Source organism: Gadus morhua, chromosome 21 (assembly GCF_902167405.1).
Source record: "Gadus morhua chromosome 21, gadMor3.0, whole genome shotgun sequence".
NCBI lineage: Eukaryota > Metazoa > Chordata > Actinopteri > Gadiformes > Gadidae > Gadus > Gadus morhua.
The window spans coordinates 14794593-14809864 of NC_044068.1; the positions used below are offsets into that span (position 1 = coordinate 14794593).

The window sequence follows — 15272 nt, forward strand, 5'->3', positions numbered from 1 at the left end:
GACCTTGTTCACACTACCTCCGTCCGTCGACGGATCACATTGACTTTGCATGGGGCGCTCGCGAAATGCATTGTGGGTCCGTCCGTCCTTCAGGCTCTGTGGCCTGCGTCAAAAAGTTGAGGAATGTTCAACTTTTCAGGCAGCGGCGGATCCGTCGGCCAATCAGATTGCGGTTATGCAAATGTTGCTCATTTGGTTATTGTAATGTTTGCTGCTGATACAACATGTTGCCATGCAGGACACCTCTGAGTGTGTTTGGAGATGGCTGATGTAACCTTTGCACATTGATTACTCAAAGTGCAACAGGTTTGCAGCCTCAACCAACCCCCATCCAATCAGTCTGACTCATGCTAAGTGGGGCTGCTTCAACCAGCATTCCCACACACACTCTACACAATTATCTCATGGGGCTTGTGTTTTTGGGCTTAAATTATCTCAGACCCCCTGTGAAGCTGCAAAAGTGAATAAGAACACTTAAGAACAAGATAAGAACTTCCTTAATCTTGCTTTTGAATTCAAGAAGCCTCAAATGCAATGGGCAATAATGAAAAAAGTTTATGAGGGAGATCCAGGTCAAACCGGATTGTATCTGTGTAGACACGGCTGCTGGCTTGATTTTGTTACCCCAGGGTAAGTATGTGTTCAACGTGATTGGCTGAGAATGCCTGTTGGGAAAGGTGCAACCCTATAGAGAGGGTCTTCAGTATAGGAAGTGATGAGTCACTATAGAGAGATAAGTGTGTATTGGTGGAGGTATGGGGGGATATTGGTAAGGGAAATGGTTTCTTTGTGAAATTATTATAAACCGTTCACTCTAATGTCAGTGGATGCACTCAAGAGAGTTTTCGAAGCAGTTTCCCTGCCTGCTATCTCTTTGGTGGGGACTTTCATTGACATAACCCGTTGGATTGGATTGTGTTGGTAGTGTGATGGAGGAAACTTTAGGAAGGAAAGGGTGGGTGTAAATGATAGTCATGCCATATGTAACGCTGAGTGGGAAGTATTGGGTGTTATCATATGCTGTTGACGGTGATCATTTCCCCATACTCCGTAGGTGGGGAGGGAATCTGCTGTGTGAGACTACTGGTAGGGAACGACTGTTTGATTTGGGAAAGGAAGAATGGGATGCATTAGGATGTGTCTAAGAGGATTAGATAGTGTCAGTGATGAATCAGTGGAGGTGTTTTTCTTCCCCTGTGTTGTCTGCTGCTACGGAGGCGGTTTCCCTAAAGGCAGCTTTTTGGCCCAGGAAGGTAGTGCTGGGGTGGAATAAGGCATTCGATGAGTCAGTAAAGGCTAGGAATAGGGCTGAAAGGAGGTCGAGGAGCTTCCTTGTAGAAGGTACAGTCTTGGGGTACCAAAGAGTTAGGGTTGAGGTAAATCAGCATGTTGGGGGGCTTGCATCGGGGAGGAGGACGTCCCTCACAGAGGTGTAGGGGGTTGTTTGCCCAATTTCAGGCAGATGTAGACGGAGTGTTAGGCCGGTTTGGGAGTCGTGTGTGCGTGTTAGCAAGACCAATGTGCTGGGGCAATGCATTGGGCAGCACTAGGATGTAGGTGGGTGGACCAGAACAGGGCACGCTGCTCAGATGGCTGCAGGGCTTGATCTTCGGTGGGAGGCGTATAAAGAGAGCCCTTTTGATGTGTGCTTCACGTTGGATGTGCTGATGGGGGGGGCTCTTTTAGCGGCGGGCGATATGGCTCTGGCTACAGAGGGCCTGTTTCTATGATCCGTTTCGGGATTTGGGTGAATTATGCTGATGGAGGTTTTGTCTTTGTTCAGCAGAGCGTAGGAGGAGAGGGTCCTGATGGGGGTTTGGAAGCATGCCGTGGTAGTCCCGGTTCAAAAGCCTGGAACAGAGGCCTCCAGCCCTCTGTCATACAGGCCCCTTGCGCTTACCTCTGTGACGTGCGGAATGATGCAGAGGAAGGTCCTGACATGCTTATTCGGTTTCTTGAGGAGAGGGGGTTGATGTGTTGATGAGAGGGGGTTGATGAGTACCAAAGTGGGTTTTCGTAGGAGTCTGTCCTCTACTATAATGTCCTCTGTAATGACTCTGATATTAGGGGGGAATTGAGGCTGGGGTGATGATGATGATGGAAACGTAATACAATAAGGGGACCCTTATTGTTTGTTTTCACTTTGACCCAAGAATATTTCTTTCCTCCAACATGTAATCGTGTAAAGCAACTGTACCAAAACCGGGGTTTATGTTTGAAGAGATTTGAGGATGAGCAGGATCGGACAAAGCGTAGACGCAAGACATCAACTGTGGGAAAAAAAGAGAAACAGGGATGACCTTAAGATTTTTTACATTTTGACATAGTATAATTTTGCCTCCAGTCTCCATTACCTTGTAACCGTGTCTTACTTCAATGTGCCAAAGATGGGCTGTACGTTGGAAATGCTGGAATAAACCTGACAGGAGATATGGGATTGCAATGACGATGGTGAAAAGAAGAGCTACACTTGTGTTTTGGACAAGAAAATGATTTCCTTCATTCTACTCCAAAATGATACTGTCTTCAAGTGGGCCAAAGTTGTGCTGTCTATTTGGAAGAGATAAACCCGACAGGCGATATTGTCACATCCTGTCATTTCTGTTTCCCCCACTAGATGTCCTCCTACTCTTTGTTCCCATTGGTTATCCAGAACCTACTCTGATTGCATACGTCTTCCCTGTTCTCTTCGTTACCTTGCCCGAATGTTTTTGTTCCCCAATGTGAACACCACCCCTTTCAGCATGTATTGGATTTCTAGTCTCCCTGATTCTTTGTTTCGCCTGCTCCCTGCCTGGATGTATTGCTGTTGGACCTTTTGACAGTTTTCCTTAAGATTGATTCCTTAGATGTGCTAGTTTGTTTTGTTTGGCCTTACCTGTGTTATATGCCTGGCTTCTTAGTTAATACTTTGCTTTTCACTTTATTCAGTGTCCTGAGACTCTTCAGTGGCTGCTGAGAATAATCGTTACAGATATTGGAAACAACATGACCGATATTGTGGGGGAAAAAAAAATAAAGCAGCATCCTTGCGTTTGTATACTTTTGGCCGAGAATATTTTTTCTGCTAAATTGAACCATATACCTCAAGTGTGTCAAAGCTGGGCTGCAGTTTTGTAAGAGTTCGGTTAAACCTGATTCTCTCTCTCTCTCTCTCTCTCTCTCTCTCTCTCTCTCTCTCTCTCTCTCTCTCTCTCTCTCTCTCTCTCTCTCTCTCTCTCTCTCTCTCTCTCTCTCTCTCTCTCTCTCTCTCTCTCTCTCTCTCTCTCTCTCTCCCTCCCTCTTTCTTTGTCTCTCTCTCTCTCTCTCTCTGAGAAACAATATAGGCTTGAAACACCTCAGTTGCCGCCAAATTGAGCACTTTTAACTGTTAATGGCTAACATAATAATGAAACCACCATGTTTTAATTGATGATGGATCAATTAAAACACGTTCAGATGGATGTGTAACAAGAGTAACACATGCATCACTACGTTTCATTGTAGAGTTGATCATTTGGACTATCCTGTGCCGTGTTAACCCTTAACCCCTTCTACGGGGTCACAATCGAAAGCTCGGATAATGCAATGTAATGAGTGTAACAACACATGTGTAGACTGGACGAGGATACAACCATAGACGTTTTGGACTTTTCATATACAACTTTGGAATATCATCAACATTTAGCCTATAAACAACTATTATGTTGACGTCATAGTCCCATTGTCAAATGGACTGTGGATGTTTTACATGCAAGCAGAACTTAGAGGATAGAAAGGCGCCTTTTCCCACCAGCGCTCATCCTCCTCAAAGGAAAAGGGGGCTGAATGTAAACTACAGAGATTTCTCCACAATAAAGGGCCAGCGAACGGAACTGACGTAATCAACAATCGGGTAAACTATTGAGGTGGTGATCCATGGCAACAGGCGTAGGGCTATAGCAACAGCTCAGCCCGTCCTAGCTACTGCACACTAACACACGCGCACGCGCACACAAACAGTAGCGACTGTGGTCTTTAGACATACACGCGCACAAACAGCACAAACTCCCTGCTCTTTACACACACACATGCGCGCGCGCGCGCGCACACACACACACACACACACACACACACACACACACACACACACACACACACACACACACACACACACACACACACACACACACACACACACACACACACAGCGGCGACTCTCTGGTCTTTACACATACACGCGCGCGCACAAACGCGCACCGACTCTCTGCTCTTTACACATACACGTGCGCGTGCGTGCCACTTGAACAAGAGCAGTGCTTCTCCCGAGCCGCGACGCACCGAGGAGGCGAACCTTCCCCTCCTGGACTATTTCGGAGGAGACAGGTGCCCAGTGCCCACATGTCTTCACCACCTCAACCACTCGGGGATACCGACTCACCGCCGGGTTACTGCCGTGTTCTGACACCATAAAGACCTGTTTTACCGATATGATAGCCTCTAGTCGTTCTGTTTTGAGTGTATTCCGCGACGGCTAGCCCGCAGAGCGTGTTGATGGATACACACTACAGCAACGACCGGGCTCTGACGTCTTCCGTCGGGATAAATAGACTAGCATTCGACGTTAGCATCGTGTTATTATCCTGACCTGCGCAAAAATGACCCTGATATTTTAGCAGGCGAACGGGCCAACAAGGCTCGGGTCCGCGGGTGCGTTTCGTGCCAGGGTTTCGGGTGGCGAAGGACTCCGCCGCCACTGCCTGTCCTGCCCTCCGTCAGTGGGCAGACTGGTTCGTTCTCGCGGATAGAAACTCAATCTTTTGGCGGGGAGGGAAAATCTAAAGCATTATCGTGAAGATGGCGACCGGTTCGGGTTGGCAGCAGTACTACAGCCCTGCTGGCCAGCCGTCCACCGGAGCGGGCAAATACAGCTCCGGATCCCCGTCCGCCACGGCGTTCCAGCCGGGCATCGCCATGGAGTATACCCACGACCTGCACCTGAAGATGAGCAAGAAAATAGCGCAGCTGACCAAGGTAAGACGGGGTCGACGATGTGCATAAGGGGATTTTCGGGACCAGACATGAGCTAAGCCCCAGGCCGAGCGGTGTGTCCAGGGTTAATCCTGATGGGGATGCTGCTTCTGCCATCCGTCCAAATGCGTATTTCGCATTATTAAATCAAACCTGTAGTATATGTACAAAATTGGGTACGAAGCATTCGGTGAATTGTGATGAATCACTTTCCTGCTGTATTGTCACTTGCACCAAGGTAAAGGATGCATATGGAGGACGCCGAGATAAGGCTGCAAAATACATTAGAATAATCACCTTAACAGCATGACAACGTTGATTCAGTCAAACAGCAAACTGTTGAGGTCACTCATTTGAGACATCTTTGAGTCAAAGTCAAAGCGGCCTTGGGGTCGGTTTGTGTCTGGAGTTTATTTAGGTAGGGTGCATAACCATCAGCATGACATCCTTTAATAAAAGAACCCTCCATGCTTAACATGGGTAATCCCTTGACATGGATCGTAATTAACAACTGATGTATTAGAATATCAAACGTCCAGTGATCAAGTCTCAAATCGAGCCTTACATCTTCCCACACCACCACCCGTTTGTAGAAATGTAGACACACTGATTAGTGAGTTAATGACTTATGATAACACAGAAATCAAACAGCATGAGGTCATCAGGCACATCACATTTGCAGACTTTGTAGTCTATAGGCCTCACAAGGCTTATTATGCAGTCATGACGGTGCTTATTGGCACCTTAAAGTTATATTTGTTGATGTCATGTTAGAAAGTCGTTTTGTAATAATTCAAACTTATCAATGATATCTTTATGTATCATCAAGTTAATATGAGCAGGCTCACTGCCCAATTAAACAGGATCATTTGCATCCAGGATCAGTACATGCAGTATTTGGGAAAGATCAACTAAATGATGAACAAAAAAGCCTTTTAGCGATGCAAATGATCAAAATACATTCTTTGTACACACGTCAGAGGGCGTGGGCTTGCCGGCCGCGGCTGCTTTCCCCCTGGTGAGGTGTCAGGAGTAGAAGTGACGTGGCATGGCGTCAGCAGACAGTTTCAGCAGCATCATAGCATTAATTGGTTACCCTCGTCACTAATTGGCTGATTCATATGTTCGCGCTGCATTGTGTCAAGTAGAAGCTTTCAGATATAATCGCCTCCCAAACCCACCAAGGGCCACCTTTTAAAACATTGCACAGTCCTACGTACGTCAATTTCATTAAAAAAAATACATGCAAGATTTTTGGTATCCCTTTCTGGTCTTTTAGTATGAATTCATTATTAAATGGAGTCTTCTGATCCCTGTACTGAGAAACCAAACTTGATTTACTAATTAGGGAATTTAGTTGTTGTGGTGCTAGGTGTTGTTTGAATGTAGGTTTGTTTGCGTCACTTCTTCAATGTTAGGCGTCATCTTATCCTTCCAGTGATCTAGACTGCTGTTCCTCTCATGCACCGTGGGTCAGAGACAAACAGAATTTTGATTATTCTATTTGTCTTGTACATTTGTTGGATTTGACATTAAAGCTTTGACTTTGACTCTGTGACATAAAACCTGCTCCATACCAATGCTATTTACGATTTTCTTTTTATCGCCAAATACCTTTTTATTTTTCGACAAATGTTTTTTTTCTATTAACGCCCATTGTGCAGTCATCTAATTTGTTTTGCTATCTTAGTTGGTTTAAACTCTTTAAACTCAAATTATTTACAGCTGTAGTGCTTTTACAAACTGCTGCATATTGCAGTATGACTGTCAAGGAGCTGAAGTAGGATTTTGCTGCTATGGCAACAAGCTCTATATAAATTATAATTCAGGCCAATGGCATGAAAGAAGTAGGGCGCTGTTTCTCAGTGAGCTGTTACTGTGAGCTTCTCCATGGTAAGCCAGGCTGGCAAAACTCAAGTTTCTGGCTATTTGCTGGGCCATAATGTTTTAGTCGTGAAGTGAGACAGAAATAGACCTCTGCATATTCCTGGAGACTGGAGGACGAAAATAACATAGATGGACACCAACTAATGAGGTTGGGAAGTGTTGGAAGTAGATATGTAATTATGTTTAAGTACTAGTCGATTTCTTAATTGTTTAATCAATTAATCAATGTCTTATCAATTTTGGTAACTTGCATTCTCTATGGTTACACAAAGGTAAAGTAGTTTGCATCCAAATCTCTGCAATAAACCTGTCAAGTTTTTACATGAAGTAACTTTTTTCCACACACTTTATATAGCCTAATGAGCCTACTTGTCCAACTCTTTCAACCATGACTTGACTATGCATTATGTCACCCATGCTGTCTTTTCATTCCTCATCTGTTGCTGAGTTAACACTGAAAACCTTGTCTGTGGTTTTCCGATACATGGTAGTACTGTATGTATAGATTTTTTATTATTGTCAAAAAGGATTTAAGGAGGATACATGATGATCATGAAGCTGCATATTTACAGGCTAATATGAATCTCTTCATGTGAATAAGTGTGACCTGAAAGTAGAATTATCTTCTTGCGTAATCTTTCCCGATCCCAGGACGATCAGGCTGCAGTCTCTATGATGGTTTTGGCAAAAAAGTCATATCCTGCTTTTTTCCAGGCCGGATCACGAACCACAATATCACATTATTTTTCGTATTCACAGTTCAATCAAATCAATTTCCTATTAAATATAGCGACACGAGCGAGAGAGACCATTTCATTACCCTAACTATTTTATTTGTTTGTCATGTAGGCCTACTATTTTTTTCTGAATGGGTTAGGGTTAGGGTTGGTTAGGGTAGCAAATTATGTACTGTCCTAGTGTGGACCTGTATAAACAAGGGAAAAGTCTTTATGGGACATCATTTAAACTTCATGAACCACCCCTACTTAAGGTTGCCTAACAATTGCCTACAAATATATAAGCCGGATCTTCAGGGTTTTCAAACTCTTTCTCCTGCTTTTCACCCGGCCTCCGCAATATCAACCTGGTGAATCTGCTTGGAGTTTGGCTCTTTGAGTTTCAGTTGTCTTGTTAGCGTGAAATGAATACCAATGTGCGGATCAACTGAGGACTCTATCTTCAGCCAAGCCTTACCTAGTGGAAGGAATGATGGATATGTATTTGAGCCAAAATACACAGAAGAGGAAATCTTACAGCTGAAAAGGCAGATGTACAACAGCGTGTTCAGAGTCCTTTGAACAACTCATGAACTTTCAGGGTCATTCATGAATACAGTTATAAAGCTTGTATGGAGAATGGAAGTTTGACAAATATGTTTATAGGCTGTCTATTTAATTTATTATTGCGATACAATTACATTTTACACGTTTATTTTGGCCAATCGATTTGGCATGTGGTTCCATAACCTGTTTTGAACATGTGACAATCTGCTACAAGTTTTAAATGTTATTCTTATTATTAAAATAACAACAACTGATCATGTTAATAACATTGAATAGAATGGTCTGATATCCAAACATACGTTAATAAACTTTTCTGCATCTCTGCTTTCTGTAGACACGTCAGCTTGTTCATGGCTCAGGGGGTAGAGTGGGTTGACTGGCTAGATCAAGGTGTGTCAAGGTGTCCCTGAGCAAGACACCTAACCCTAACTGCTCCAGACCAGCTGGCTGTTGCCTTGCGTGATTGACACCGCTGTCATGTGTGAATGTGTGTGTATGAATGGGTGTATGAATGGGTGGATGTAAGGCTATGATTGTAAAGCGCTTTTAGTGGCTACTAGTGAGAAAAACTGTATGTAAGTGCAACATTTACGTACGCAAAAGGGCTTGGAATACATCTGTTGCAAGCCCATTGGTATCTTCAGATTGATGAACTTCTCCTTCACCTTATCATAGGTCGATACATCTACAAAGACAACTAGCAGTCTTTCTCTTTCTTTTCAGAATCTGTAAAGGTTTGGAGCATTACAGCCTCTCTCTGTACTGGGTTATTCACGGACAGGCTCCGCACTTTGATTCAATGAGCATCTGAACCCATCATCGGATATGTTCAATTGAAGTTTGAGTAATATGGGATGCAGTGTCTTTTCATATTGCAATATGTTGTTACCGCGATAGCCTTGTTTCAGATCAAACCTATGGTTCTATCCTGCACAACTAAATAGATACTTCACTTCTTATTTAATTGACAACTTAGTATACCTTTGGCCATGTCAATGTGGACAACAACGTTTCAGCAGAGAAAGTAGTTTTTGCATGTGCAGAGAGTATGCTAGGACATGGGCAGGTTGTGAGGGCGGGACAAGGCATATTAAATAATTTTTCTAGTGGCGGGATATGAACCGTCTCTCTGTCTTGCTCAGAACCATATATTCTGATAGTATATGTCCTAATAAAAATGTGCGGGTCGAATCAAAATGAGCCGGCCTGTGAAAACGATGTGGTATCAAAGTGATGCCATAGGGCTGTGGAGAATATTGTACAGTATAAGTGAACTCCACATGAAGTTAATTTAGGGTCACAATATGACCAAAATAAAGTGCACACACGAAATGCTGAAAAACATAAAAAATAAAAAATAAATATCAAGTGCCAAGTTAATATCAATATGCTTCAAGTCTATTTTTCTAAACGCAGACTGCCTTGGCTGTATGTTTTATCAACCAGCAGAGGACTGTCTGCAGGGTGGTTAAGGCCTCTATCTGAGACCGAAGGGTCTGGCCAGTTTGGAAAAGGCAGGAGCAGTACCATGCAGGGCTTTAGTGGTCAGCAGTAGGAGGTTTCAATGGGCTCTGAGAGTGATGTTTTGGGAGTGCGGTGTGGATGATGTTGAGCAGCCTCGCCTGGCCGAGTCTGATTGGACTCTGGGGCTGGGTGGGGCTGCACACCTGTTGCACATTTCGTAATCAGTCTGCACAGGTTAAACCAGCCATCACCAAACAGGGATCTCCTGCACGGCAACATGGAGCACTAGGCTATTTATCATTGTCGACAAACTTCTAAAATAAACCGGCTTCAACGTCACCACCCTGCGTCATTTGTTTGGAGGAGCCAAATAAAAGTCACCTAGGTGGAGTGTAGCAATTGGCTTTGTTACAGATTTGGTCTCCCTTTATAGTTTTGGTTGAAAGTCTTGCTGCAGCGTTTTATCTAGAGTAATAGTCTGGAGGGTATTGCAGAGGTTGATTCTTGATAAAATAAGACCTTATTTCAAGGTCTGATGGGGATGGGAAGTGTCCGATTATTATTATTTTTTCTTTATGTTTCATGTGATGTGGATTGGAGGACGATCGAGGTCCATGTCAGAGGGACTAGTAGATGGCTTGGGTCCATTTTGTGACAGATTGCACAAAGTAAAAGGCTGTCTTCTATGACGTATGCATTTTCCCATGTCTATGCTCACCTAGCTAGCCATATTATGTAGGACGCCGTTATCATTGCATGCAACTATATTTTTCATTTGTGTTTCTAAATTAAATGGAAAGGTCTGATGGTCTGTCTGAGGCAGTGCTTTTGCCTTACTCTTATCTCATTTGCACTTTAGTTATTAGTGTTTAAGTGATTTGACTTTACAAAATGACCTTCAGCTTGCTGTGCTGAGGGAAGTGCCATTATGTAGTCTACTCAAAGTAGCAACAAATTAGTGGGATTAAAACAGTAGGACTATTGGTGTTCTAGTCAAAACATTTTGGAAAATGTTGGACTTAGAAAGTCTGCCATGTCAAATCTGGGGATGTGACTTACCTCTTGGTATATTCAGATTTAAATAAAGACAAAGGGTTTTTCACTACATTTCTTTGGACACAATATGGTGGACAATGCTTTGGGCTGATCTTTAATTCCGTTATTTTCTCCCAGGTTATTTACGCTCTGAACACCAAGAATGACGAACACGAGGCGGCCATCGCCACGCTGAAGGAGGCGCACGAGGAGGAGGTGCAGCAGATCCTCTCTGAGACCAGGGAGAAGATTCTGCTGGTTGGTGTTTTTTTTTATGTTGTTCCAACACTGGACAAAATATGTATGAACCACCATCCTTAATCCATTGAAAGCTCAGTCAAATAACTGCCACTGATCACCAAATTTAAAAACAATCTCTGCTGAATATGAAGCAAATATATTTTATTAATGTATGCGTCCCATTCATTTAAGAGCTTGCCGAGAGAATCAAAATAACCCATTTATAAAGTCATATTGCTTTACAACTGTAAATGTATTGCTCTGTAATTAGCAATTATACAGTAGTGTTGGCTATAATTACAGGTGACAGAAGAGGGGTTAGCCCTGTTGGTTGGGGATGTGAGAAAACACCAACTGTATTTGTTCTATGATAATCTCTACATGGTAATAACAAGAATGTGAATGTCGAACACATGACACGCCCGGAGGCACTTGTTGCAAACCCATCCAACTGTGTTCCAGTACAAGAGTAAAATCAGCGATGAGATGGATCTGAAAAGACGTATCCAGTCCCTGGAGGAATCCCTGGAACTCCACGAACGCATGAAGAGGCAGGCCTTGGCTGAATTTGAAAGCTACCGCCAGCAAGTGGAAGACATGCAGCTTTGCACTGAAGCGCAGGTAGGTAGATGAAGGGTTGGATGGGTGGGCCGCTCAATAGTCCTTCTGCGAGATGATGGAATAATCCATTTTGTCTGTGTTCTTCCATATGAACCCTTTGCACCTTTGGCTTTACATTTGTTCCTGTCTAGCTCAACTGATAGAGCATGTAGAAAATGTATGAACTCTCTGGATGATCTATGATAAGAAATGGATGTGTACACCAAATGCCATATACTATAGATCTGTCAACAGTTATTTAACAGGCATAATACAGGGATTTAATATTCTCCACTTTTATTTTGTGACGCTAGCGGTGAATACACCTAAAGTGTCTCATAGTGGTGTTAGTTTTATGCTTTATAATGACGTTCATGATACTGGACTCTAGGTATAAGTCTCAGTATAATATCTGCAGTAATGCAAGCGTGGAAGAGGGAGTTGTGAACAAGAAACTGAGCCAGGAGGCAAAGCTCTTAAATCTTAAGTTTTCTTCCTCCCCTCGCGCCACGAGCTCTGGGCTAGTAACAGAAAACGATTACTGATACAGGGGACTCTCCAGGATAGCTGGAGGAAGTCAGTGATCCAGGAGAGCCCGAGTACAGCACTACTCCGCATGGAGAGTATTCAGCTGAGGTGATTTGGGCCTAGATCGGTCTTATTTTAAATTGCACAGGCAATCCCTGTAGGGCTGTGATGTGTCCTGAAGTCAAATTGGAAACCGTGGAAAAGTCTTTCAAGACGGATAGGAGGGAGCACAGCCATGCATGCACACTTTGGTGTGTGAGCATGTCGCTGTGTTCCTCTTTTGTCGTTGCAGCACACGCAGCGTGTCGTCTCCATGTCGAGGGAGGTGGAGGAGATGCGGCGGTCGTTTGAGGAGAAGCTGCAGACGTTCAGCCAGGCCCAGGCCCAGTTTGAACAGGAGAAGAGGAGCACTCTGGAGGAGCTCAAAGCCCAGCACCGGCAGGAGATCCAGGACCTACTGCGCAGCCACCAGAGCCAGAACGCAAACTACAGCAAGGACCAGGAGAAGCTGGGACATCTTCACAAGGCTGAGGTAACATCAGTGTTGGATCCTGATGACATTGCGTTATAAGCTCTCGTCTGCATTACTGGGCCCTAAAGGTAAAGCCCTGCTTTCAGTCCTCCTGCCTTATGGTCCTGGAGTGTCCTGTCTGTCTGTATGTTTCGGCCTCCCGTGCATGAAAGGAGGCATTCCCTTGAAAAGAAGCTTGGTCATATATCAAAGTGTTGAAGTATCACTGATGATCTAAGTTTGGATTGAATTATCAATAATCCATTGCAGTGAATTGTTTGCTTGAAAGACTTCAGGCCTTCATTATATGTATTCCTATAGTAATTTCAATTTATAACAAAGGACATTGGTCACCTTCTACTAAGATGACCAAATGCAGTCCAACATGAAGCACATCGAATAAAGAAGTTCTCTGATTTTATCGTGAACCCATTGTCATTCCATCCTCCCAGCTGCCAAAACAATTTATAATTCCATTCAGTGCCTGTCGGTGTGCTCTGCAGTTGCATCTCAGACGCACTTTGGATAAAAGTGGCTTTAAGTGTCTAAATGTGCATTGAAATGTCTTATGGATTCAGGTTGAATCTCTGTCAGAGCGCGTTGAGGAGCTCAAACAGGACAAGAAGAGATTGGTGGAGGAATATGAAGCGAAGCTCAACAAGGTAATCACAAAAGTTGACAGTAAAATGGCAGCCAGCCGCAGTTTAAGGACTCTTTGATTTTAAAGTGAAGTCAGTGGTTGCTACGAATACATTAAGAGACGATTAAAGACGTCTATCACTGTTGAGACCGCTTTAAACAGAATAAATTAGTTTAGTGTTTTCTTTGGTGTCATTCAGTGCTGCGGAAAAAAAAGAAGAACTATGATTAACGCTGAATGAATAATTCACATAAACAGATCCCTTGTTTTGGTTCTGCCCGAGGTGCATAACATCTCAACCCCCCCCCGCCCCCCAGGCACAGGCCTTCTACGAGCGCGAGGTGGAGGCCATGAGGCGAGCCCAGCAGCTGAGCGCCGACAACCTGCTGGCCTGGAAGCACACGGAGGCCGACCTGCGGCGGGAGTTCCAGGCCCAGGAGGCGGCCCTCCAGAAGACCCTGGGGAAGCTGAGGGCGGAGCTGGCGCGGGTGACGGAGGAGGCCCGCGAGAACCGCGAACGGTCCTACAAGCTCCAGGGTTCGCTGGCGGCGGCGGAGAACAACAACAAGGTAAAAGGGAAGCTGAGATCTGAACCCAGCTTCAAAGCCTTCCTGTCTTGCGTTTGTTTCCCGGAGGCTTGGCGGTTTGAAAATAATGATGAGACTAATTTATTCATGAGTAGATCGATAATTGTCTATTCGTCTTGGTTTCCGTGAGTTAGTGCAAAAGGTTTCCAAAGCCGTGCTACTTTGCCACAGTATAGTTTGTTTCACTTGGGAGTGGCTCTGTTTCACACTCTTCACTCTCTCTCCCTCTCATTCTTGCTCTCTCTCTTGCTCTTGCTCATTGACTGCTTTTTTCACCGTTTTTTGGGTTGTCCTCCTTAGTCTTGAATCTTACCTCCAACATGTACAGTAATGCTGCTACAGTACCTACAGCATCTTTATCTGTTTGTCTTGACATGTGTACAACCATGGCCTATTCAGGAATTGACCAAGCAGTTGGACGAGGTGAAGCAGGACTCTGAGATCGTGGAGATCCGTCAGAAGGAAGCTGAATGTGAGCTGGAGGCGGCCAGAGACCGGGTGCAACAACAGGCCACTGAAATACTACTGAAAGCCAGTAAGAGAGTCCTACCCCTGCCAAATGGACTTGGAGTGTTGTGTCTGTCTGTCTGGGAGTCCTCCTGCCATATGATCCTGGAGTGTCCTGTCTGTCTGTATGTTTCGGCCTCCCATGCATGTGAGGATGCATTCCCATGCAAGGACCATGCTTGGTCATATATAATAGTGTTGAAGTATCACGTTATTAGGAGACCACTGTTGATCTAAGTTTGATTGAATCATCAAAAATCCATTACAGTGAATTGTTTGCTTGAAAGACTTCAGGCCTTCATTTTATTTGGACCAAAAGCATTCAAGGTCGCTTATGACCAAACGGTAAGTATATTGGCTTGGAACAGCATTATGAAAAAATATACAGCCTACACTGTGGGCAGCAATGCGAGATCAGACCTAACACGGAAAGTACAGGCGTTTACCCAAACAATCTATTGCTGCAATGCAAAGACACGCTCTGCTATCAACAAGCACATATACAGATGCGGAATACGGCAATGTTATGAATAACTTGAATTAAACCTACTGAAAAAGAAGCAGGAACGCCTCTCTACAGAGGGTTACTATGGTAAACCAATCGTATTACCTTAAGCCAAAGTATAGGCTGAAGACATTTGTCTACCATTCGGTATGTCACCACTTATTTACGGGAGCAGCGATCTGAAACGGCAAGTGGCAGTCTCTGGAGGACGATTTACCCTAGTGAAAATCCAATGGATTACCGGACTTCTCGCTGTCATGCCGACAACTAAGCTAACTATTGACTATCTGCTGACTCGAGATGCATCCTGCTGACATGCAAAAGATGGACACTGGGCGCATGGCATCCGTCACCCAGGTGCCTTTGTTGGTCAATATATTTGACCGGCTCATGAACGCGATGGATATCCAGGTGCTAATGCATTGATAATTCGCTGCCTCTGGTGGGCAGAAAGAATGCAATAGAACTGAGCTTCACTTTGGGTGACTTCAAAATA

The 15272-nt window shown here is 44.2% G+C and overlaps 1 protein-coding gene across 4 annotated transcripts in view; it reads left to right on the forward strand.

Moving 5' to 3' along the window:
- The first annotated feature begins 4169 nt into the window (after positions 1 to 4169).
- fam184ab (family with sequence similarity 184 member Ab) overlaps positions 4170 to 15272 on the forward strand; it is a 45582-nt gene continuing 34479 nt past the window's right edge. For 2 of the 4 annotated variants that reach the window (XM_030345763.1, XM_030345764.1), the window contains exons 1-7: positions 4170 to 4992; positions 10797 to 10916; positions 11361 to 11519; positions 12319 to 12558; positions 13116 to 13199; positions 13495 to 13746; positions 14164 to 14299. In XM_030345763.1, coding sequence (XP_030201623.1) covers positions 4816 to 4992; positions 10797 to 10916; positions 11361 to 11519; positions 12319 to 12558; positions 13116 to 13199; positions 13495 to 13746; positions 14164 to 14299 — 1168 coding nt within the window. In that variant the 5' untranslated portion in view covers positions 4170 to 4815. The remainder of the gene's footprint in view (positions 4993 to 10796; positions 10917 to 11360; positions 11520 to 12318; positions 12559 to 13115; positions 13200 to 13494; positions 13747 to 14163; positions 14300 to 15272) is intronic. The other 2 variants (XM_030345765.1, XM_030345766.1) reach the window with 1 other exon arrangement.